The sequence below is a fragment of the Myotis davidii genome, unplaced genomic scaffold, assembly GCF_000327345.1.
Source record: "Myotis davidii unplaced genomic scaffold, ASM32734v1 scaffold889, whole genome shotgun sequence".
Classification (NCBI taxonomy): domain Eukaryota; kingdom Metazoa; phylum Chordata; class Mammalia; order Chiroptera; family Vespertilionidae; genus Myotis; species Myotis davidii.
In genome coordinates this window covers 583919-609612 of record NW_006299519.1, presented here as the reverse complement: position 1 = coordinate 609612, position 25694 = coordinate 583919, and the positions used below count along the sequence as shown (strand labels likewise).

The 25694-nt window shown below is 38.2% G+C and overlaps 2 protein-coding genes across 5 annotated transcripts in view; both read right to left on the bottom strand.

The window, feature by feature from the left end:
* FIGF (c-fos induced growth factor (vascular endothelial growth factor D)) overlaps positions 1-12744 on the bottom strand; it is a 29513-nt gene extending 16769 nt beyond the window's left edge. The window contains exon 1 of one of the 2 annotated variants that reach the window (XM_006775215.2): positions 11946-12744. In XM_006775215.2, coding sequence (XP_006775278.1) covers positions 11946-12035 — 90 coding nt within the window. In that variant the 5' untranslated portion in view covers positions 12036-12744. The remainder of the gene's footprint in view (positions 1-11945) is intronic. The other variant, XM_006775214.2, reaches the window with a different exon arrangement.
* Positions 12745-12836: 92 nt separating this feature from the next.
* The window catches only part of PIR (pirin), a 74872-nt gene continuing 62014 nt past the window's right edge, over positions 12837-25694 (bottom strand). For all 3 annotated transcript variants that reach the window (XM_015571435.1, XM_006775213.2, XM_015571434.1), the window contains 3 exons: positions 23801-23883; positions 17481-17547; positions 12837-13157 (listed from right to left, as the gene is read on the bottom strand). In XM_015571435.1, the coding sequence (XP_015426921.1) occupies positions 13045-13157; positions 17481-17547; positions 23801-23883 (263 nt within the window). In that variant the 3' untranslated portion in view covers positions 12837-13044. The remainder of the gene's footprint in view (positions 13158-17480; positions 17548-23800; positions 23884-25694) is intronic.

Genomic DNA, 25694 nt, shown 5'->3' with positions numbered 1-25694 from the left:
TTTGTGACAGGAGCTAATGACAATTGTTTTCATTCTATTATTTGTTTGAGAAACTGACCCATAAAGTCCTGGGGAACTGCCTAAAGGCATACTAGGAAAAAAGATTTTTAAGATTCTAACAACCTGAAATTTCTGACTTCTAATCCTCTGAGCCTTTTTTCTTTTTAAATCTGTTTGCTATTTCAAAGACATGGGTATGTTTTTTTCTTATAAAATACACTTCTTCAGTTTATGCTGAAAATTGCCTTTCCACACAGTTGCACGGACTGTATTGACTGATATGATGCCTGGATTTGTAAGTAAAAACGTGGTTGAGCGTCAGCCCATGAACCAGGAGGTCACAATTCTATTCCGGGTCAGGGCACATGCCTGGGTTGTGGGCTTGACCCCCAGTAGGGGCCATGCAGGAGGCAGCTGATCAATGATGTTCTCTCTCATTGATGTTTCTATGTCTCTATCCCTCTCCCTTCCTCTCTCTAAAATCAATAAAAATATTTTTAAATTAAAAACATGACTTGGCCAACAAAAGATTTTTAGTATGCAGCCTATTTGTTCAAAACTAGGGTCATGGTTATATAAATAATGATACATGTATACAATTAAATACTATGTGAGCATCAAAACCAGAGATGTAGGGGTATATTGGGAAGAATGAATCTTCATTCAACAGTGTTTGGGGAGTAGCTTTTTTTTAGATATAATGATGGATACTGAGTTGTCCAAAAGTGGGTGCTCAGAAGAGCAAGTATGGTCATGTATGATTCAGTTATATCTTTTTAAAAGTTATTTGTGTGTATAATGTGCGTCAAATATATAAACAATTAACCATTGATTATTAATCATATAATTTAAAACATATATAATATCTGGAGGAATATACATGAAAACATATACAATAGTTAATTCTCTAGATTAGGAATTATCAAATTATACCCCCCCGGCCTAATTCAGCTTGTTGCCCTCCTGTTTTTACAAATAAAATTTTATTGAAATACAGCCATGTCCATTTATTTACATAGTGTCTATTGCTGCCTTCATCCCACAACAGCAAAGTTGAGAAGTTGAGACAGAGACCTTCGTAACAGTTTAAATCTGAGGCCACTCACTTTTTAAAAATTTCAGTTCTGTTCTCAATCATTATATTTTTCATTATTCCATTGTATTACATTGTCTTTATTCTCTTTCTTGAAATACTTATTAGAAATACATTGGAGCCTTTCAATGATCTTACATATCTCTTAAATATCTTTTTCAGATTTATCCATTTTTTCTCCATCTCATTTTTGTGTGATATGGATAAATTAAATTCATCTCTTCAATCACCGATTTTTCAGTTGTGTGATCTACAATTTACTTTGTTAAGCTTTTAATTTCAGCCATCATATTTCTAATTTCTAATATTTCTATTTCATTCTCTTTCCAATCTGCTTTTTGTTTCATTTCTGTATGTTTTTCCTAACTTGTATTTTTATTTTATGAGAATTTTTTTATCTCTTTAAGAGTCTTAATTATACTTATTTTAAACATTTCTTCAAACTGTTTTATATTTTTACTTCACATATGAAGAAACCTCCTGTTCTAGATGAAAAAGGTGACCAGCTAAGCAAAACTCCTCACTGACCTCTTGAGAAGTGTGGCTCTGAGACTATGCTCTCAAGCCTTTACAAACTGTTGATGTTATTTTGTCAAACTATGTTGGCAACATGTTTTCAGGAAGTTTGCTCATAAGCGGGTGAGGTGAATAGAATTTGTATATTTTGAAAACCCAGAAGCTTCAGTGTGAGCAATGGAGGGTACACATTTCACATAACTTTCCCTAGATTTGCTTAGGGATTTACAAGTATGACCTGGGGGCACAGTTCTTTGTAGCGGGTTTAGGGAGGCAGATCAGGTTGCAGTACAAATAGTTCCTGTTCCCTCCAACTCTCAGCAACTTCAATTTCACTGGAAGAGCATTTTGCATTACATCTTTAACTTGGTGTTTAAGGCTTAGCCAAAACTGCAAAATTTCCCCTGGTTTGGGGTCCAAGTTGTACCACCAGGTTCCCAACTGTTCTCCAGAGATATCCCCCACCGCTGCCCCTCTATTCCCATTTCTCACTCTTCCACCTGTCAAAAAATCTGTTCAGGCCATGTTAAACTTGCGAGTCCAAGATGAAATTTTGTGACTTTGCCTCCTTCAAGTCCCAAGTGGAAATAACATCTCCCAAAAGGAAGTTTTGCCCGATACAATAAACCCCTCTGTTCTCTGGACAGACAGTTGATTGAAGAGGTGAGAACATGGATTCAGACTGTTCAAAACTGGCTTTGAATGCTATAGCGCTCTGGAAAATGTGTTGGCAGTTTCTTGTAAAGTTCAACATACACTCACCATGTGAACCATAAGTCCCACTCCTAGGAATTTATCCTTGATAAATTAAGACTTATGTTCACAGAAAACCCTTTATATGAATGTTTATAGTTTGGCTTTCTTTGCAATAACCAAAATAAAACTGGAAATAACCCATATGTCATCCAATGGGTGAATGGTTAAGCAAACTGTGCTACATCCATCCCACATATTACCACGCAGCAATAATAAAAAAAAAAGGACTGTGGTACACATAGCAACTTGGATGGCTCTCAAAGGCATTGGGAGTGAAAGAAGCCTATCCCAAAAGGTTACATACTATACTCTTCCATTTATGACAATCTCAAAAAAAAAAAAAACCAAAATGATAGTGATGGAGATGAGATCAGAGGTTGCCAGAGATTGGGGGAGGGTGTGACTATAAAAGGGTAGCATAAATGAACATTTTCCTGTATCTTGATTGTGATGATTACACAAATCTATACATGTGTTAAATTTCATAAAACTGCACATCAAAATGGAAAAATGTTGATTTTACTATATAGTAACTTAAAAAAATAAACTAAGCTGGCTTTGAATTCAGGCACTGCTCCTTTTTAGCTATTTGACTGAGGGGTCAATTTTTGAACTTCCTTAAGCCTTGGTTTCCCCATTTAGAAATGGTAATGCTAATAATACTTCATAGAACTGATGTGGAGATTATACTAGGTCATATATGGGAAATGATCAGGTATAGAGTAGTCACTCAATGGTGTTCATTTCATTTCTTCCCTTTCTCGGGAGCAGGGCATATGGTCTTTTGCGGGGGTTTATAGGTCTCTGATGGCCCTTGATTTTCCTTAGTAACCAGAGAGGTGGGTTTGAAAAGAACAAGATGGGGCAACTCCAATTAGAGTAAATAAAAATTAAAAAGAGGAAAACTTTTCAGGGTAAATCAAGGGCACACTTTTCCTTTTCCTTTAAAAAAATTTCCTGGGGATATCTCTCTATATATAAAAGGCTAATATGCAAAATGTCGCCACAGGAGTTTGACTGGGAGACTAGGAGTTCTATCGCTCACTATGACGTGTGCTGACCACCAGAGGGCAGAGCAGAACAAAGGAAGACCCTGGTGGGCAGTTGGCAGCCAGGGAAGGGAGGCCCTAGCTGGAAGCCAGAAGGCACCGATCAGCTCTGATCGCCAGTCAGGCCTAGGAACCCTACCTGTGCACAAATTTTGTGCACTAGGCCTCTAGTTTTCAGATAAAAGGCCAATATCAAAGTATCTGCTTAGGCTTTACATATATCTTTATAGATGGATGAAGAAAAAAATGACCCACATCTTAAACCTTTGTGTTTTATTAGGGTCTGGCCTTTTTCACAATAGATAGTACCTAACAGTAGGGGGCATACCAACTGTGGGAACTTACTAATAATCACTGCTCTGGCTACACCTGTTTCGGATGCTCAGCTGGAACCAGCAGAAGGCCTGGTCCTCCTTCTCTGAAATCCAGAAACCTGGTCATTTGGTGGGGAGTGGGGAGTGGGGAGGCTCATGCTACCAGCACTTCTTTTACTTATGCAGTTCCATATTTAAATGCATATATACGAGAAATCCAGGAAATTTAGACTAAGGAAAGGAACTACATTTGCAGGGAAAGTGTGTGTGTGCGTATGCTCACGTGCATACATACACATGCATGCATACACTTCTGTGAAAGTGAATGCATAGCTGTCTGGGTATTTTAAGGGGATTCTAAAGGTTTAAGATGTCTGAGACCTTCAGAGCCTCCAATTTGATGACTATTATTGGTGGTTTTCTCCCCAGCCACATTGTTTACCATCTGGGGAGATGTCTATGCCCCCCTATACATTTTAAATCTTGGCTCTACTCAAATGTCTCTGCTCCCATTTGATGCATTTGTGCTTAGGAAATGTGGGGGCACATGAGTGTGGGATGGGTTTGAGTGGCAAAGCTCTAAAAGGATGCTCTGAATAACCCCATGAGTATATATATATTCATGAGTTAGAGTCTCTTTATCATTGATCTCAAAGATCAAGAGCCCAACGTCTAAGGAAACAACCCAGAGCCTTTATGGTAATTAGGTTATTACAAACAATTTCTCTGCCTCTCCTGCTCCCCCCACCAAGGAAGGAGTCTATTTCTCAGCCCAATGACATTGAGGCATGTGACCTGCTTTGACCAATAGGATACATGATACAAGCAGAGGACTCAAAAGTACTTATGATTGCACAGTTCTCCTAGATTTCCACCATTACCACAAGCATCTGCTCCTTCTAGCCCACTGATCCAAGGAGGAAGAAAGACATGTGGGGCAGACCCACACTCAACCCATGGCTTGAGTCTTGACTCCCAGCCGACCCACAGAAATATAAGTGAGAATAGATTTTTGATGTTTGAAGCCACTGAAATTTGGACTGGTTCGTCACACAGAATTATTGTGGCCATAATTAACTGCTACAGTCCCATTTCAACCTAATTCTAACATAATCCATTGGGTGGGCAGAGAATTTGTATGCAGAATTTCATCATCCTTTTCACAAGGCAGCTTTGCTGTGCTGCTGAAAGCCCAGTATGCCCCCTTTCATCTTTCTTCCTAAAGATGCAGTGGCTCCATGTGAACACCCACTGCTCTCCTTCTCCTCCTCACCAATATCCTCTGCATTCTCTAAAATACTCAATGATCCTGAGTCTTGCTGTGATAGTATAGTTATGAACCAAGCACACCATTACAAAGGCTGCTTTTACTTTATCATCCCACTCTGTTTCTTTTGGGGAGTCTCTTATTTAGGAGGAACTCGGGGTATTCATTCAACCAAAATTATACTCTTCCTAACTCTCTCCAAAATAAAACAGTAGGCAACAACAAAATATTTGCCATAGCAGTATTCAACACATATAATTTTTCTCTCTCCAGAAACTATTTTAGCCAAACCTGGATTTCAGGAAAACAGTACTTTTCTCCATGTGAGTGTTATAGTTATTTAGGTAACAATGAATAACAAAAGGAGAGTCATTATAAAGAGTTACAGTGTTACTTAAAATTTTCGGTATTAAAATGAGCCTTTCCACAGGTCAAATTGAACTTTTTGGCTGTTGGTAAGACGCAAATAACTAAGACCTCTTTAGTTTATATAAAAGCAAACAAACATCACTTCCACTCATATGCCTGGCACATAGAAGACATTCCACAAATGTTTACTGAACTGAATGTACAGCTTTCCTTTTTCAGGGAGAAGGAGCCCCCCGAGCAGCAGAAATAATCCTGAGTGTCTTCCTTCAGTGATTCTATCCCAGTGTCCAACCATGGCTGTTTCCCATCTCAAAGGTACAATGAGAAACATTTAGAAGCAACTCAAGTTGTGTGTGTTAGTGATTAATACTGTTCACCAAATGTTTACAGCTTTCTACCATCTGAGCACATGGAAGGATTGCACTTCTGGGCCCCTTGTGGTTGATGGGGTGGTGAGTCAAGGGCTTATGAACAAAAGTGATGTCTGTCACTCCAGGCCAGAGCATTTAACTGTCAGGGCAAGACTCTCCAGGGCTGTCCTTTCTTCCATCATGGTGATTAATGACATTCAAGATGTGGATGTTAGCCTGTTTCATCCTGACGTAGAGTTGACCCTGGATGAACCAGGATGGTCATGTGGTATGAGCAATAAATAAGTCTGTATTGTTTGTGAACCCTAAAGATTTGGAGTTGTTATTTCAGCATGTTCTGGCCTAGCCTGACTGATAACATTCGTGACCAGAGTGCTTTGCCATAATTCACCACATCTTCACAAACCCAGCTGGTGTAAAATGAAAACAGACAGCACTTCTTAAGGATCTCAAAGATGACAGAGATCATCAAGTTCAAGTTTTAATTAGATCTGTTGTGTGATCAGATTCTGCTTTGTCCATCTCTTGTTCTGTGACCATCAAGCTGGAATAATTGGCTAAGGTGACTTCCTTCTATCACTGGCTCCTAGAAGTGAACACCTTACAGAATAGCTTGCAGCTGGAAGGACACTGAAGGGTTCTTTGATACCTCCACCCAAATATTCTCTAATCCCCACAGGAAAATATCCCAGGGTGAGTATACTACCTTCTAAAAATGCTTTAGGATTTTAAATGAAATCAGACAAACCATAATGAGTTGATGTTGGAGACTAATGTAGTAGTTCATAAATTGGGTATGTCAAAATCGGAGAAGCTTACTCCATCAGTCAGTCAACAAATATCTTGGTATCCACGCTATTACAGGCTTTGTATTAGGTAAGTGGGACACTATAGTAAAGAAGACTATGACAAGTTCCCGATCTCAAAAAAACTTTCATTCTAATGGAGGATATCAAAGAAGTAAGCTTAGACACAAGCAAATAAAAATGAGGAGGACGAATAGTGTAATGATATAGATCAGGATTGATGAACTATGACCTGTGGGCCAAATCCAGCCTGCGGCCTATTAGCTAAGAATCATTTTTAACATTTTTTTTGGTTAATCCTCACCCAAGGATTAATCCACTGATTTTTAGAGAGAGTGGAAGGGAGGGGGAGAGTCAGAAACATCAATGTGAAAGAGACACATCTATTGGTTGCCTTCCGCATGCGCCTGACAGGGGCTGGGGATTGAGTCTGCAACCGAGGTATGTGCCCTTGACTGGAATTGAACTGGGACCCTTCAGTCCATGGGCTGGTGCTCTATTCACTGAGCCAAAACAGCTAGGGCTATTTTTGACATTTTTAAATGGTTGTAACAAATGAAAATACGAATATTTCCTGATACATGGAAATGATATACAATTCAAATGTCAGTGGCTGTAAAGCTTTACAGGAATACAGCCATACCCTACATGATCTGCCCTGGCTACTTCTTCAACTTCAGTGACTGCAGTGCTGGCCTCCACTCTCCTTATTCCAGTCATTCTGGCCCCTGACTAATATCCAAACACTTGAGTCACCTCCCTGTCCTCACCATGGCCATTACACCGTGGTGGACTCTGCCTCCCTTACTTCCTTCAGGAGTCTGCACTAATGAAACTGAATCAGAGAAGTCGTTCCCACCCATTACTCTGTTTCTGCTCTCCCCGCTTAATTTTCTTCAAGGCACTAGTACCCTGAGTTGTTATAAATTCGTATATTGTCTGCCTCCAACCATCACACTTGGAATATAAGTTCCATTACACTTGAATTGTCTTATTTCCTCCTGCATTCTCAGCACTGAGATCAATGCTGAGACATAGTAGATATTCAACAAAAAATGAATTGCCAAATACTGAAAAGTTCTAATGAGAGACAAGGGAGAGATGAAGTAGGACACCACAACCACTCAAGGCTTTCATGGTGCAGTGGGGACCTCTGAGTGTGTTTGCTTTATAAAGTCCTAGTATCTTGGTAGAGACTAAAACTAGTGGCAAAACAGAAAAGTAGAGTTGCTACCATAAATGCAACCAAAAAAGAAATGTCTCATCTCACCTCAACTTAATGACATCCCAGTTATGCAGATTCCCACCCTCTCTGCTAATCTCAAGTGGTAGAAAAGAGTTAAACTTAGAAATGTGCTCAGAAACAATCTTACTGTTATTTGTGTCTCTATTTCCCTAGTACCTCTAATTAATTGTGAAAATAATAAATGTACCTGGGAGTTTCAGATCTTATGTCAAGTTCTACATAGAAGCATCCATGTGTCCAAATACTATATTTCCATTCCATAAATTATCTTTATAAACATACCCCAAGAGGGGTTCCATAATGGAAGTTGTTCAATATTTAACATTAATATTATTTTTCCTAGAACCCTTAGGGGTCTAGAGTAAAGATTTATCTACAAGTCCAAATCATGTTTTAAAGTTAAAAAGAAGTCATACAAAGTAGTACTATATTCAAGATATAAGATGCAGGTGGTTCTACTACTATATCCTAAATACCAATAATATGCTATAGTGATATAAAAGCTTCAACCACTAGTTAAAAGTGACTACCTAGGATAGAATATGTCGGTGTATAGAAGCATGTAATTCAACACATTCAATGATAAGGTCATGAATGAAGAAATTAATGGAAAACATTTCAAATGTCTTTTATGCCAAAGACTGTGCCTAATAGAAAATTGGACAAAAGCTTGTTGGGCCATTTGACTAAGAACAAAGTGAATGGACACATATGTAATAACTTTATTAATAAGGAAATTAAAAAAATAAATGTAAAAAGTCTTTAGAAAAAATACACACAAAACAAAGTGAATGGACTTTCCTGTGAATGACTTTGGAAGTGGGATAGGGAGGGGAGTCAGGATGAGTCTGCTTCCTGGAGTTAAACATGAAGAGTGCACCTCAGTCCTTGTTATTCAATTAACTTTAGAGAAAATTTCCAGAGGAGGCAAGTGATACAAAGTTTATGAAGTCTTGTCAGCCATGTAGCTTTCTCATGAAAGTTGTAGTTATCCCACATCCTGTGGATCTTGGACATATTCCAGTCTTATGTAGAATTTGAATGACTACAGCACCCAGCAATATTCTTCTACTAGTGAAGTTAAGAAAGAGGGGGCTAAAAGGAAGTATGGGGGAGAAGGAAACAAATTTTGCCAGAAAGGAGTTGGGAAAGCCTACCATGACCTGGAATTATTTCTTCATCACTCTATTCATATGTCTGCATTTGTGACTTTGAAAATATTTATGGAAGATGGCTTCCCCTAGTAGTGTATCAAATATACCAGAAATAGTACTGGCCAGAATGTGAATGACAGGACAGTGAGAATTTTATTTACCAAATGCCCAGTGTATCTACACTATTGTACTCAGGACTGTCACATACATATATAGGTCTATGTGGATGGAGCTTCCTAGAGTACCCTGCTCAAGTGTATATGACTATGATATCTGTATAAAAAAGCTGAAGAAAATAGACACAGAAATAGATCTCACATCTAGATGGTTAATCTGGTTATATTATTGAATAAAAAAGGCATTGGGTTAACCTTATTTCTAGAAGAAAATGTGTTTTGCTTAGATTGAGAAACTTAGCAGCTAAATAGTATTTACAGATTGGAGTTGAGATTTTCAAATGTATTTATCTCAGTTAACAAATTCCATGCACTGCTTACCCCAAACAGCCCTCTTGAGTACAAGTGGCATGAGTAATGAAATTAGGATGCCATATATTCAAATGGCATTAAGCACAATTGTCCAAGGTATTAGCAGCTGTTTACATGGTTGCTACAGAAAAAAAGTATTCACAGATTCATGTAACTATAGTAGAGGCAACTTTATTCTAAGCTGGAAAAAAAACAACAGGAGAATGTTTAAGACCAGAAAGTAAGGATTATGGGGGAATTTGGGGGAAGGGTAATCTGGGAATAGACTGGCATTGCCATCCATTATGGAAAAGAGGTGGTTAGAAGAGGGGAGGGTGGAGAGAAAAACTTTCTCCTGGACCTACTACTTAGGAGGACCCTGAAAATGTTGTATAATAAATAAAACATATTCATCTCAAAAAGCAAAAAATAAAATTCATATCCCAGTGTCCAAACCACTACTATCCTGAATATGCTTTCATACTAAACTTTGATTTAAACAAGAGGAACATTAACACTAAGAAACATATTTATTTCTTTTTAGATTTTCTCATAAGAAAAAGTTGGAAGGGGAAGGACTAGTATTATAAACAATACTAGAGGCCCAGTGCATAAAGTTCATGCATGGGTAGGGTCCCTAGGCCTGGCAGGTGATCAGGGCCAATCAGAGCTTTCCAGCTGCTGGTTGGTGCCTTCCTTCCAGCTGCCAGCTGGGGCCTTCCTTTGTTCCATGCTGCCCCCTGGTGGTCAGCACACATCATAGTGAGCGATCAAACTCTCAGTCTCTGGTTTAACTCCTGAGGGGACACTTACCATATTAGCCTTTTGTATATATAGATGATAAACCTCCTTATCCTTCCCTCACCACTCAGTCACATCTATACCAAAACTTCTGTTTAACTATAGGCAATCTTTACTTAACATCAGACATATTTAATTTAGCTGGGGATTGAGTGAATATAAGCTGAATATATGTAGCTTTACTTTTTAAAGGAAATTATAATATATATGAAGAAAATCATTAACATTATTAAGGATATAATGCTGCATCTTCCATGTGGAAGAACGTATTTTCTGTCACATGCAAATTCAACTGCTTTCCTCTGTTGCCCCATTAAATGAGTTTCTGTGGTAGCAGTAAATTTGAAACTTTTAAAACCTCACTGTGCCCAGGGCACCTAAAGAATTATTGGTACCTGTGCTCTTTAAGAGTTGAACAACCTCAAGAACAGTACTTAATTACAACAAATCAGTCTCTTCCTGTCCCATCAAATACATTGACGTTTTCAAAGTACAATGGGAACATTTTAAAACTCCATGCAATAATACTGGGGTGGGGGTGGGGGGTAAAAGTGCAACTCCATTAACTCGGCACAGCTAAACCTGAGTTTTGTGCATGTAAGAAAAAGCTGAACAGTCTGCAAAGGCTTACTTGCTTCAAACAAGTCAGATTTTTCTCTCTCCTGTTAAATAGGCTCAAAATTGGGTTCCTTTCCACCTGGCAATGAAGTCCAACATGGAGGCTGGTGGCAATGAAGGGGAGCTGAGTAACGGTGACCTATCCCATGTGCATTTGGAATCTGGAGATTTAGAAAAGTGTAAACTGCTGGACAAGGTGTCTCTCTACCCCTAGCACAGAGTTCACCCTTTAAAGATATACTGCATATCTGTTTATGTACTGCATGTTTATCTGTGCTTTATACATAACAAGAAGAAGACTTTCAGCCCCAAGGACCAATTTCCCCTGTTGGCGGCACATTCACCCCTGGTAAAAATGCATGTCTTAACAACAGCTACAAAAACTCAAGGCCACATTTGATTGATTGCTCTCAGCCAGAAATTCCTAAATCAATAATGATTTAGCACTGCTTCAGTTAAAACAATTATATCAGAATCATTTTCAAAATAAAAAGAAAAATATATGTTCTATGAAATACATAAAACATATTGCTCAGTCAGTAACATCCCAGTTTATTTATTTTTGCATTATCCTCAGTCTATTGGGCTCTATCTAATGCTTGCTCGTAGAATCACAGATTCAATTACTGTTGAATTTTACACGTTTCAAAGAGCAAAAAACTAAATTAACTTCCAAGAAAATATTTTTCTAGATGGTGGCAAAGAGTAATTTGGAAAACCAGATAAAAAACTTCTGTGGCAAACACATAAGTTTCCATTGACAGAAGTAATGAACTAACTAAATTAACTAATATTTGGTGCTCATAAACAACCTGAATATAGATAGCCACGAAGTTATGTGTCACAAAAATAAGTCAGTGCTTCATTAGAAAATCAAATCACTATGCCATCCACATATAAAATTGAGGGGAAATTTGCCCATTTGAAAAGATTCCAGAATATTTGTTCATATTCTTTTATATCCCCAAAACACCCCTCAGCATTTTTAAACACGCATAGCAAGAATCATAGGACGCCTAAGAAACAGAACACTCATTAACAAATAGAGGATGCAAAAAAGAAAAGTCTTCCATGTAAGCCAATAAAAAATCTACATCATAAAACATAAGCTCACCTACCTTCATTGATCCATGTTCATCACTGGAGTCTTGCACCAATTGCAGATAAAACATCATGAAAATATTCACCACTGCCCACTGTCTGTACATTTTGAACACGTTAATACCCACTGATTACCAAGTAGTTGACAATAGGTAGCTAGAGAAAACTGTTTCAAAAGGCATTCTCCAGAAGAAAAGTTCGAAACCCCAAGATTTCACATGGAAAAACAATCAGTTGTGATAAAAATCCAATGAAATGATTAGTCAAGGTACGTTTTTGCACAATCTTATGCAGCTAGAGAAATGAAAAATTTTTAAATGTTCTCATGCTCCAAGAATAATTAGGAGGTGGACATGTTTTCCCTTGCAATGAAAAAGCACTTTAAATCCATTTTATGCCCAGCAATTTTTTTTAAAAAAAATCTCTCTACCCTATGCCCCTGGTTCTAGCTGCTTTATAAAGAGGTGGTGTGGCCACCAATGTTTGTAGCTACAGAAAAGCTGGAACCCAATTCTGGATTCCAACTCTTTTCACAACCCTCATGGAAGCTTGCAGGAGCATGTGTCTTAAATCTGACACAGATTTTGGCAGAATATGCAGGGAAGTCTTGGCTGTAATCCTGTCACATCCCTACCAATAGCAAAGATGTTTTTAAAAACTGACTCAGATGCTTAGGACTGCTGTTATTTTAACGCAGATAACCTGTAATGTGAAACCTCTGCACATAGGCATGACTCTGTATTGAAAATTGCAGTGCTCGGTAATGGACCTCAGATGCTCATGAGGCATCAACTGCTAGTGACACACAGAAGCAATCAATTATGCTTTAAAATCTCAGACGTTCACAAAAATAACAAAATATCCATACACACATGAAAAACAAACATACATAAAATGAAGAATGCTGATTTTTAAAGAAGCAACAGTTAGGTTTATTTGTATGTGCCAGGAAATATCTCATGTACATTGCTATAAAAACCATGCTGTCACTGTTTGTGGAATTCTTCAGATGCACTGGCTAAGTCAGTTTTGGAAACTGAATGCATTGACTAAATGGATGCAACAAATGGCAAAATTTCAGAAAGCATCGAGACCTGCTCCTGTGCTTGCTCTTCACTAATTTCCAATCTTTGACTTCCAGGTTTTGGCTCTTTCAAACCCATTTTTTGCATTTCTGAAATCAAGAATGGCCTGCGAAATCTCTTCATTGGTGTTCATCACGAATGGACCTAAGGCAGAAAGAGACATTCAGAGAGTTCTGGGTGATGATAGCATGTTCTTTTACCACTAGAAATGGTTAACTTGAAACAATTCCAGGCATATCTGAGCAGTAAAAGGTTATTTTCACAGCATCCAATCTCTGAGGATGGTAGCACACGTTTCTTGACTAGGACTGTGTTTGGTTATAAAGACCGAGCGTGAGATAAACAAAGGCAATTACATCTCATTCATCCATTGCAAAGTTGTCATCAACAATTGCAGTCCCTTTATTCAAAATATTCTTAGGTTTGATTCTATTACAGTCATTTTGTAGTTGTTAGGCTTTTTTTTCTTCCTTATTTTTGGAGATATAATTGACATGCAACATTATATTAGTTTCAGGTGTAAATATAATGATTTTAAATTAGTATATATTGTAAAATGATCACCACAATAAATCTAGTTAGTACCCATTTTTTCTTGTGATGAGAACTTTTAAGATTTACTGTAGTGCTAGCTTTATAGCACTAGCTAGTGTCAATAATTGAACCAAACTGGTACAATGAATTGGCAAATCTCATCCTAATTTTGTATCTACACAATATATGAGACTATGTACTTACATGACAGGTCTAAGTCATTTTAAAAAATATGGGTTTTTTTTTATTGCTTAAAGTATTACAAAGGGTATTACATATGTGTCTTTTTTTTTCCCTGCCCTTGACTATCCCCTGGTCTCCCCCACCCCCAGTGTCCCATGTCCATTGGAAGAGGGAGGGAGAGATAGAATCATCAATGATGAGAATCACCACTCGGCTGCTTCCTGCACGCCCCCTACTGAGGATGGAGCCCGCAACCTGAGCATGTGCCCTGACCAGGAATCGAACAGGAACCTGGTTCATGGGTTGATGCTCAACCACAGAGCCACATTGGCCGGGCATGTCATTTTTGAAGACTAGTAACAGTTTGTTGACAATAAACAGGAAATTATAAAAATTTCAAATCAAGAAAGCATCATATTTTAGATTCTCTCAGGCTGGCAAACTTTTTCTGTGAAGGGCCAAATAGTATATATTTTAGATTTTGTGATCAGTCTGTTTCAACTACTCAACTCTTTCATTGAAGCGTAAAAGGAGCCACAGACAATATGAAAATGAATAGGCATAGCTGTGTTCCAATAAAACTTTCTTTACAAAAACATGAAGTGGTTTGCTGGTCCCTTTGCCTAATTCCTAGGTTTGAATTAAAGTTTTTCTGAAAGTGCAAATGTCTGTAATGTCTGTCTCTTCCCTTTTTTTCCACACATTATAGGGACAAAGGGACACTGTCCTCGACTGTACGCTCCCAAGATCTCCTAGATAAACAAGGCCAGCTCCTTGGTGGCATTTACAGTGTCTTAAAAGCAGGTGACAGATTTGTCCATTCAGTATATTTCTTCTACCAGTCTGCAGAGGTTCCTGACATTCCTTTTTATAAAAGTTCCTCATTTAAGGGGCCTTCTCAGAGAGATCAAAGTTAAAATAGAACTGTATTACTTAGAATTTCTTCACCACTGTTAGCGTATCAGGGTTTTGGCTCTCACTATAATATGATTTGATGATGTTGAGGCCTTTGGAGATGTTTCAGGGAATAGGATGATCATACAAGGAGAGACAGACAGAAAGTTTCTGAACTCATTCATTCATTCAATTACCTATCTATCGCGTACTTATTGAGTGCCTATTAAAGGACAAACATTGTGCTAGGAGCTAGAGATGAATGACAGACTCTCTCCCTCCAAATCTATCACAAATACAGATATGAAAACAAATTATTACAAGCACTGTGATACACGAAGTGATAAAAGTATGTAAAATGTATGGAATCAGCACAGAAAGGTGAAGAAGGGTCCAGGAATGGACTCACAAAGCAGATGATATTTGAACAGGATATGTGAAGGAATGGCATTTCGGGATTAGCGTGTTGGAAGAATTGAAAATGGAGGCACAGTGTTTGAAGGAAGGATCAGAGGGAGGAAAGAATTGGAGGGATCTGATGTATAGGAAGAGGCCTGACCCCTCTGCACTTTGAATTCTATCTACTGAAAGATGTTTGGACATAATTCTGCAGGTGATCAGGAATCACCAAGTTAAGTAGAGAATAACATGATCTGATTTGCAGGTTTTAAAGAAGACTCTGGAATCCAGATAGAGAAGATGTCTGACCTGGAAGGCTGGCTGATGGTGGGATTGTTAAGGATAATTGAGATACAGGCCATAGAAGGCTGTGGGTAGGGCAAGGCTTTCAGTTCTGGATATTTTGACATGAAGGTGCTAGAGACAATAAAATGGCTTCCTGCCAGAGATGCTTAGTACATTGTTGGAAATATAGATCTGGGGTTCGTGAGAGAAATTTCATCTGGAGACTGGAGATGGAGATTTGGATGCTCTCGCATAGGAGAAAATGAGAGAGCCCTCATGCGTGAAATAAATAATAAATCCAAGAGGGCACCCTGGAAAAGCCAAGTTTTGAAAGGACACATGGGGGAAAGTATTGGAACTCAGAAAATGAGAGCAAGTACAGGGCCAAGGACAGATATCCTGCATGTCATAATTTTGCTATAGTTTACACTTGTAGGACAATTCTCTCATCCCTTAATTATTTTTCTGTAAAATCAGTGCACTTTTGGGCTTCCATTTTGACACTTTTCTGGGGGTAGTGTGATGTGCCTCTCAGTTTGTAGTGTGCACATGAATCAACTGGAATCTTATGCAAATTTATATTCTGATTCAGGAGGTCTGGAGTAGGGTCTGAAACTCTGTACTTCTAACTCTCTCTCAAGTGATGCTGATGCCGCTAGTCCACAGACCACACTCTGAGAAACAAGGGACATATTGGAAGCTTGACACCCTCCAAAGTCAGATTGAGGAAGCTTATCTCCTCAAATCCTCAAGCAGAAAAAGAAAACTGAAACCAGAAAGCAAGTTTTATGTTTCTTTTCCTTTTTCTCATGTTCTTTTTTTCTTTCTATTACATTACCATATTTATTTATTTATTTGTTTGTTTGTTTTTAAATATATATTATGGATTTTTTTTTTACAGAGAGGAAGGGAGAGGGATAGAGAGTTTGAAACATCGATGAGAGAGAAACATCGATCAGCTGCCTCCTACACACCCCCTACTGGGGATGTGCCCACAACCCAGGTACATGCCCTTGACCGGAATTGAACCTGGGACACTTCAGTCCACAGGCCGACGCTCTATCCACTGAGCCAAACTGGCTAGGGCAATTTATTTATTTTTAAAATAGAGATATAATAAGCGTAATATTAGTTTCAGGTATCCAACATAATGATTCAATATATGTAAAATGATCACCACGATAAGTCTACTTAACATGCATTACATAGCTACAGCTTTTTTTCTTGTGATGAGAAGTTTTAAGATTTACTCTCTTAGCAACTTTCAAATGTGCAATATAGTACTGTTAACTATCATTGCCAAACTGTACATTACATTCTCCAGAAAACATGTTTTTCATTGATGAACTATAAGGGTTATAAATAAGAAAAATGTTTGCTAGTTGTCAATAATCCCATAAATCCTCTTTCAAACTACAGTTTTCATTTCTTCTATAATTGAACCTTTAAACTCCCCTGTAATAAAAATGGTATGCATTTAATCTCTCATGATGTAGATTCTTGGTATAGTGGAGAGAGCACAAAACGTGGGATCAGGAGTTAGTGTTCAAATCCCAGCACCACTGCCAACAATCGTGTCCCATTAGAGAAACCACAGGGCAGAGTGAGGGGCAACTGGCATTGTGCAAGGCAGAAGGGGTGGTTGGAAACCAGAGAGCCTGAGTGTGAATCCAAATATGTGGCCTCAGGCAAGCCAATGAACCTTTGCATCTCTGTTTCCTCATCTGGAAAATGGGGATGATAGGATATACCTCATAAGTTTGTGCTGGAGATTAAATGTATTAATATTTGGAAAGCATTTCAGCCAATCCTAGTAAATAGCAGATGCTACCCAAGGATTTGCTATGTAAATAAGTAAAATACTGAGATTTCATTTTCCTCATTTATAAAAGGGCCATGACTACATCAACACTACGGACATCCCCTATTCCAACAATCTATAATACCCTGCACTTAATTTGTGGACACATAATTAAAGACATTCCATGATAAAAGAAACAAAGGCCTTAGTTAATTCATTCCCAAGTAGTGGTTATATAGTTCTGGCTATCTTTAAACACAAATAAGTAATAGAATAACTTAAACCCCTGAATTTTTAAAAGTTAAAAAAAAAAAGAAAACAAAATGTTCTTCATTAACTGAGATTTCAAGGAACATATCTTTTGGGCTTACCATGTTGGACAACTGGTTCTCCTAATGGCTCTCCAGCAATTAGAACGAAGTGGCTTCTCTCAGGATCCTAAAGTCAAGGTGGAAAGCATCAGTCAATAAACATGCTTATCTTTGAACTAGAGGCCTGGTGCACAAATTTGTGCACGTGTGGGGTCTGGCCTACCCTGATCAAGGCTGATCAGCTGGCCGGGGGGAGGGGACATAGGAGGTTGGCCAACCGGCCCCGCCCTCTGGTCGAACTCCCAGTAGAGGGGACAATTTGCATATTAGCCTTTTATTATACAGGGTATTAAATTAGAAATAATTTGAAGTTAACATGCTAGACAAATGGACAAAGTTCCTAATTCTGAATATAAACTCCAGATATACTATCTGTGCAGTACTCAATATGGAAAGGCTTATTCCTTAAGATTTTTGGTGGCATTTAGAACATAAGTCTAGACTATGAAAATATTAACCTTCTTAGATAAGGAAGAATTTAAATTAAGAGTTTCCTTAACTAGAAACATCTTTAAGACAAACTGTGTGACTGACCTGGTTATGAATTGACTATGTGATGATAGGATTTGTAATTTCCCACTAACAATATCATTTTGTTCAACATAACACTCCTCTTTATTTCAAGCCAGATCTATACAGAGGAAGACCTGGCAGACCTCAGATTTAGGTACTAAACATTCATCTAAAAATTCCATTTTAAAGCAGTACTTCCTAGTAACTACTGAAGTCTCTCAGTTGCTCCCCATCCAAATAAAATTTGTCTTCAAAGTAGGAGCACTCCAAGCTCAGGTCATTTTCAGGCAGAAATTAGTTCTACTTGTGCACATTCAAAAACAGTTATCTAAGGCTCTGTAACCTGAAGACGTGAGCACAAGGATTAGAATAAGCTGACCTCAGAATTTGTGTTAAAGCCATGAAGATAACTTTAGGCACAGTCAACTGTAATTTTTAAATTTCATTTTTATTTTGTTTTCAATTAGAGTATACATTCAATATTATTTTATATCAGTTTCAGGTGTACAGCTTAGTAGTTAGACAATCACATACTTTACAGAGTGTTCCCCCTGTTATTTCAAGAACCCACCTGGCACCATATATAGTTATTTGCACAGCAAAGGAAACCATCAACAAAACGAAAAGACAACTGAGTGAATGGGAGAACATATTCTCTAATATCCAAAAATTACAAAGAACTCAAATCAACACCAAAAATCAAATTAGTCTTGGTCCACTTACATCATACTTTATAGCTCACTGATATGTTGATGTCCCAAGGTTATGAATAAGTGAAATTGTGCATAATAGACTCTAAGTCAGCCGTGGGCAAACGACGGCCCGCGGGCCGGATCCGGCCCGTTTGAAATGAATAAAACTAAAAAAAAAAAAAGACCGTACCCTTTTATGTAATGATGTTTACTTTGAATTTATATTAGTTCGCACAAACACTCCATCCATGCTTTTGTTCCGGCCCTCGGTCAGTTTAAGAACCCATTGTGGCCCTCGAGTCAAAAAGTTTGCCCACCCCTGCTCTAAGCCCACAGGAAAGGAACAGGTTTCTATCTGAAATGATTTTTTTAATGCCATGTTTAAATGACTAAAAATTCAACCAAAAAAAAAAGCACAGTTATAAAAAAAAAAGGTTTATTCTCTAAAGACTTTGAAACTGACCATCTGTGTCACGGATGCGCTGACTTTTAAAACTGCAAGTTTTTTTAATTCAGAAGATGCATCTTTTGTCCTACAGTTTATACATTTTAGAATAATAATGTTTTAAAAATTAAAGTTTTGCTCCTTTACATATTACTCAAATCAAATGATGATTCTCCATTTATAATTTGGACAAGATAAACGGACACTTGCATTTGGTCTGAAATGAAAAATGATTAAACTGCTGGGTATTGAGGCATTCAGGGGGTTCGTTTTTCATTTCAGAAATCTGAAGGATGGTCCAAGATTCTCCTAATGATTTTTCCACGAAATTAACCTCTGAGCGGCCCCTTCTGCTCTAACCTAAACCAGATGTTTTGTGTCTTTTTCTCTTTTTTAAATGCATCTTTTCTCTTTCCTTAACTAGCCTTTTTAGTGAAAGCTGATAATCTTTTTGGATATTCAGTTGAGTGCTGATGTAGTTAAAAGTTCCAATTGCTGTTATCTTGAAAAGTCCTGTGTACTAGTATGCTGAGTGAGCTTGAGTATCATGTCAAATGATGGAAATCATGCAAAAGCAGAGAATGAAAGTCCTGTTTAACACACGAGTCCCTGCGTCGATCTAAGTCAATGCTTTCTTGGGGTTTGATGCAAGACCCCATACAAAGGTAACAGAGTCCCACTTATTGCTTCATGTATAATTACCCCAACTAAAATTCATGATCTTTTGGGGCCCAGACCATGTCTTTTTCTTTACATGTTTTCTTTTTTATTTGTTTTTACTCTGGTGTACATTCTCAGGGTTCCTAGTTCAGAGTTAGGCCCTTTTGTGTTTACTTAATTTATTTTTACGAATTGCTCTTGTTAGGCCATAAATCTTATTGCCAAGATATGTCTTGGGTTCCACCGATGCCAACAATAAATTAGTAAAGCCCAGATGAAGGCTCTATGATTCATTTAAAGTGGTGATAGCTTCTACACTATGAGTATGTACTCATAGTTTGTTTGATTGATTAGACTCTGGGAATGAATCTAAGGGCATGCTTTTGCTTCAAGAACATTTACTATAGTGAAATATTACCTGAAAAAGTTACCAGAAAAAAACCAAGTTGTAGCATGACTTAATTGCATACAATTGTTCTTACTAGATTTCATTGTTTAAACTGCTTAGGCCAATTAAAAGACAAAACAATGAATTATTAACAGTTTTTAAAAATGGCTTTTCAAAATAGAGAATCATAGAGAGCATATAGACAGCTCTGGTGTGGGGGGTGTTGAGGGGTGGAGGGATTGAACAAAAAGCAAAAGAGGGAACTCATGGACTTGGACAACAGTGTGGTGATGGTGGTAGATAGGAGGGGCATGGGTGGAGGTGGAAGAGAACATAGAGGAGATAAATGGTGATGAAAAATAAAATAATAATTTTTTAAAATAAAAATTAATAGCTTGTTATGAATTTTTACACATAAATAAGCAAAAAATAGGGTGCTTTGTTTTATTTTTGTCTTCCCATCTTTATTTTAATCAAATGTTAATCTGTATTAATTTAATGAATTCCCCATGAATGGTGCCAGTTAAAGAGTGTTGTTACTCTCAAGTATGGTTTTGATGGCATCCCATGAGGAATTGATTGCCTACCATTGTTGGAGTTAGGGCTTCCTCTAAGAAGTCAAAGGGTCTGGCTGAAAGACTTCTACATCTAGTATAAACCAAGCCTCCTGTAGTTGCTGCCTGCCATGGAAGATTTCAGAGTAATGGTAACAAAAGACAACCTGCCCTCTCAGTGCTAGAAGGAAGCCAAGGAGTTTATCAACGCCTCATTCTTGACCATAAGTCAGTACAAATAGGATTGGGGGGAGCACTGGGAAGTCACATTTTCCTTCTTTATCTAATGCTCAGGCTAAGTCTAGTTCCAAGTGAAGATAACCTTGGGCTGGAGCCTGAGGGAATCAAGGTCCTTTAGTGCCTTTTGCTTGCTGCAGAAACTGTTCCGTGCCCTACACCTTAGGGCCTACATACGGTATGAATCCTCATTAGGTAACATGTATCTAGCACAAGTATTTGTTAAATAAGGTGTTTAGATCAGTGAATTTTCCAGCTAGCATTTTTTGGGCACCCACTATGTAGCAGACCAGGGATTAGCAATCTTTTCTTCATAAAATGCCAGAGAGTAAATATTTTAGGCTTTGTGGTATCCAGTCTCTGTTGCAACCACTCAGCTCTACCATTGTGGTGTGAAAGCATCCATAGACAAACAGCAATGAATGGGTGTGGCTTTAGTCCAACACTTAATTTACAAAATGGTTTACATTTGGCCTATTGGACATAATTTACTGACCCCTATGCCAGATATAGAGTCAACTCTTGACATATGTAATCACATATATTCTTTCTAACCCCACCCCCACTCCATGCAGTTGGCATCATTATTTCATTGCAGACAAAGAAACTGAAGCTCAGAGAGGTTAAGAAACATGTCCAAAGTCACACAGCTAACAAGTGGTAAAGCCAAGATTCACACCTTCACAGTCTCTTCATTGTTGTAATTTAAAGGGGACTTTCTACTTTTCATGAATATAAGAAACATGCAGACTTAAATGTTAATTTTTAAAATAAAATTGTTCATAAAATCTTTCTAATGTCTTTATGGCTCAGATATGTGTATACACAGCAATAATTACAGAAGTGCACATAACAGAATGATGCCCTGGAGCTAGGAGCACTGCTTATCAATAAACTGATGGTTTCAGCTGATTCTTTTCTATCCTGCTGCCTCCCATCTTTCTGGCTCCCCTTAGCATTTCTTTCTGCTGTTCCATTTCAGCTTCCAAGTACTTAACATTAACAATGTGCCCTCTGCTATATTATACAAAGAACTTAGGTTGTCAAGTTAAAGAGGATAGTGCTACAAACGAATCTGCTACCAGTAGTTTCTGGCCCATGTGTAGCTTCCATGCCTCTTTCCTGCATGGGGTTGAAAGAAATAAAATTGCCATTTTTGTATGTCAAAAGTGGCAGTTTCATAAAGGTCACCCTAATAACAGAGAGCATAGACACTGAGATATGAATTTCATCTGGTGCTCATGAATGTTTCTTCTATTTACTTCACAGTTCATGGTTACAGATGATTAAGGCAGTAGTAGCTGAGCTGCTAGGAAAATGGGCTAATCCTATATCATAAAAGGCTAATATACAAATCTACTGAACAGTGGAATGACCAGTTGCTATTACGTGCACTGACCACCAGGGGGAAGACACAACACAGGAGTGCCACTCAGCCAGAAGCCGGGCTGATGGCTAGTGAGCACACTAAGTATGTCCGACATCCCCCAAGGGCTCCCAGACTGTGAGAGTGTGCAGGGCTAGCTGAGGAACACCGCCCCCCCCCAAGTGCAGAAATTTCATGCACCAGGCCTCTAGTATAGAATATTTCCTCAAATCCATTGCATTCTACAATGCCAGGGTCACAGGGCCAGAGTCAGTCAGATTGCCTCTCCACCAGTCACTTGCACAGTGAAAACAGTTTTTATCCCTACTTTTCAAAATTCATCTTTTCAGGATCTTTTGCAAAATTGTCTCTTCAATCTTCTTTATTAGAATGATGCAAAGCAGTCAGATTGGCTTCATCAACACACAAGATAGTGGGTAAGTGAATCACTCAAGGGAATGAATAGACATAGGAAAGAAACTTGGTAACCTTGGAAGGGAAGTTCCTAAGACTCCTAAAATATCAGAAATTTTACTTACAAAGCAGGGCTTTAATACAAAAGTACTATAAAATGCATCATATGTTTCTCTGAGTTCAAAATGGGGGTGACTCCTAAAGGGCTCTCTGTGAGTATGTGTACATCGATGCTTATGTTCCTAAAGGGCTGATCTATTTTCACTTACACTAAAAACAAATCAATTGTATAAAAAAAGTTAAGAGACAAGGAAGATGTCTTGCCTCCAGATTCAAATTTCTAGGGGTAAACAATAGGGACATAGATGATTTTTGAAGATGAGAAATCAGTATTGATAAAATCTTAAAATAAACCCATAGAAATAACAGAAGTTAATAAAAGGGATTGATAAACTTATGGCATAGTTTTTTCTGCCCATAGAAGGAAAAAAGAATTCTAGATACACTGGAGATTCAAGCATCTTCCTGCAAAGTAGTAGAAAGTACAAGTTAAGAAAAATTAAAGATTTAAATACTCACCTAAGGATATATTTCCATTGATTTTCAGAGTGGAAAAGAGAGGGAAAGACAGAGAGAAACATCGATGTGAGAGAAACATATCAATTTGTTGCCTCCTATACGAGCCCTGACCAGGGCCCTGGTCTGGGAGGTGCCTGCAACTGCAGGCACATGCCCTTGACCAGAAATGAACCTGGGACCCTTTGGTCCGCAGGCTGACGCTCTATCCACTGAGCCAAACCGAATAGGGCCATGGTCAGTAAACTGGCTCTCAAGCCACATGCGGCTCTTTGGCCCCTTGAGTGTGGCTCTTACACAAAATACCACGTGCGGGCGCACGTACAGTGTGATTGAAACTTCGTGGCCCACGCGCAGAAGTCGGTTTCCGGCCTGGGAGAGCCTATTTTGAAGAAGTACTGTTGAGATTTGGCTCTGTTGACTAATGAGTTTGCTGATCACTGGGCTAGGGTAATTAAAGATTTTTAATATTTACCTTGTTCTCCACCTGGACACTGTCACCTTCCCCCAGCACTGCTGTGTGATGAGGTTCTATTTTTTGTTGTGCGTCATCAGGCCCTACAAAAAAAGGTGACCCACTGAATATAATACTCATCATAGTACATTTATCATATGGATACAAATCTGGTTAACTACATAGTTAACCAAAATTAATTTAACTTCAGGAATAACAGGCTTAGGACTCTTCTTAAATCTCTTGGTTGATTAAATGCACATTATTAAAGTCTGAAACTGGCTGGTTTCCATTGTAGAAAAGAATAAGGAGGTGAATCTTGCACTATGCTTCCATTTACACCTTTTATGTAATCAATTAATACGCAAAGTCCTTGCCATTACATGATAAGAAAAGTATTTCCTTGAGTAAGTTATAAGCCTCATAAGAATTAAGCATATTTAGGGAAACGAGTAAATGCTATCATCAATAAGTATTTATTGAGCACCTACAATTTCTAGTACTGAGAAAATACAAATAAATGCCAAGCAAATTCCTTGTATACAAATAATTCAAAATGTCATTGGCAGAAACAAAATAATATTAACAAAATAATAAACAATTCAATTGAAATATAAGTTGGATAGCTAGTGAACTAGCTAGAAGGCCCAGCGCTAAAAGCTGGGGAGGGGGGAGTGGGGGAATCTTCAAGATTGATACATTTCTATCCCTTCTATACTAAGACTCACAGATGAAATAATACAAATAAAATTATGTCTTAAAGGTAACAATAAAGTGATAAGCAAAGTTCAATGAGAGAACAGAGAATGCAGGGGTTAATTCAGTTCTAGAGACCTTAGGAATTTGTTGTGGAGGAGTTATGACTAGAACAGAGCTCTACTAGAAGAACCACACAAAAGGCAAAGTTAGGATGAAGAGCATTCTAGATAAGAGGACAGACTGTGCAAAGGTAAGGCACTGGAAATGTGCAGGGCATCTCTGGGAGAACAGTGAATCCTCTACAATTGCTGGAACATTCTTCTGGGAAGAATGATGAAAAGTAGACTAGAAAAGTAGATGAAAAAAAGTAGATGGAAAAGTAGATCAAAGTGAGACCTGAGGGCCATGCTCATCACATAGAATGGAGGGCCTTTGATGCAAGTGTGTATGTAGGTGTCTGTGTGTGTGTCTCTGGGTGTGTGTCTCTGTGTGTGTGTAAGAGAGAGGGAGGGGGAGAGAGAAAGAGAGAGAGAGAGAGAGAGAGAGAGAGAGAGAAGGGAGAGAGCGAGGGAGGGAGAGAAAGAGAGGAGAGAGAGTTAGATCTGCATCTTGGAGAAATAATTCTTGGAGCAGGGCATAGAATAAGTTGGAGGGGGGTAAGACTGAAGTTAGGATAACCTATTGGGAGTTTATTGTAACACTCTAAGTGAAAATGAATTATGGTCTGAACTGAGAGAGTGGACACACAAAAATAGGTGTGGATTTGAGAGGTAGAGTTGAGAAATAATCTAAAGGATTTGGCAACAGTGGGGGAGAGAAGAATCTAATATGATTCTCACTAGGAACAGAATAATGTAGTGACCTGAAGATTACAACAGTGCTTCATCAAGAGAAAGCTAGAGAATGAAGATGCTAAAGCAGGATAGAATAGCCATGGGAACAGACAACAGAAAGACAATTCTAAGTAGGGTAAGAAGCTCAGAAAGATGTCTAGGCCGATACACCTATAGGACAATAATAATCAATAAGGAAGTGCCTATTGAAATAAAAATAATTGCTGAAGGAGTTATATGAACAGAAACATAATTTTTGAATTTTGTGAATATTGCTTGGAGTCCAAATATAGCTATATTTTCTAGAGAAATCCTCCAATTTGCTGATAATCTATATGAAGCAATAGGGTTCCTTCTGATGTGCACGAACATGATAGGATTCT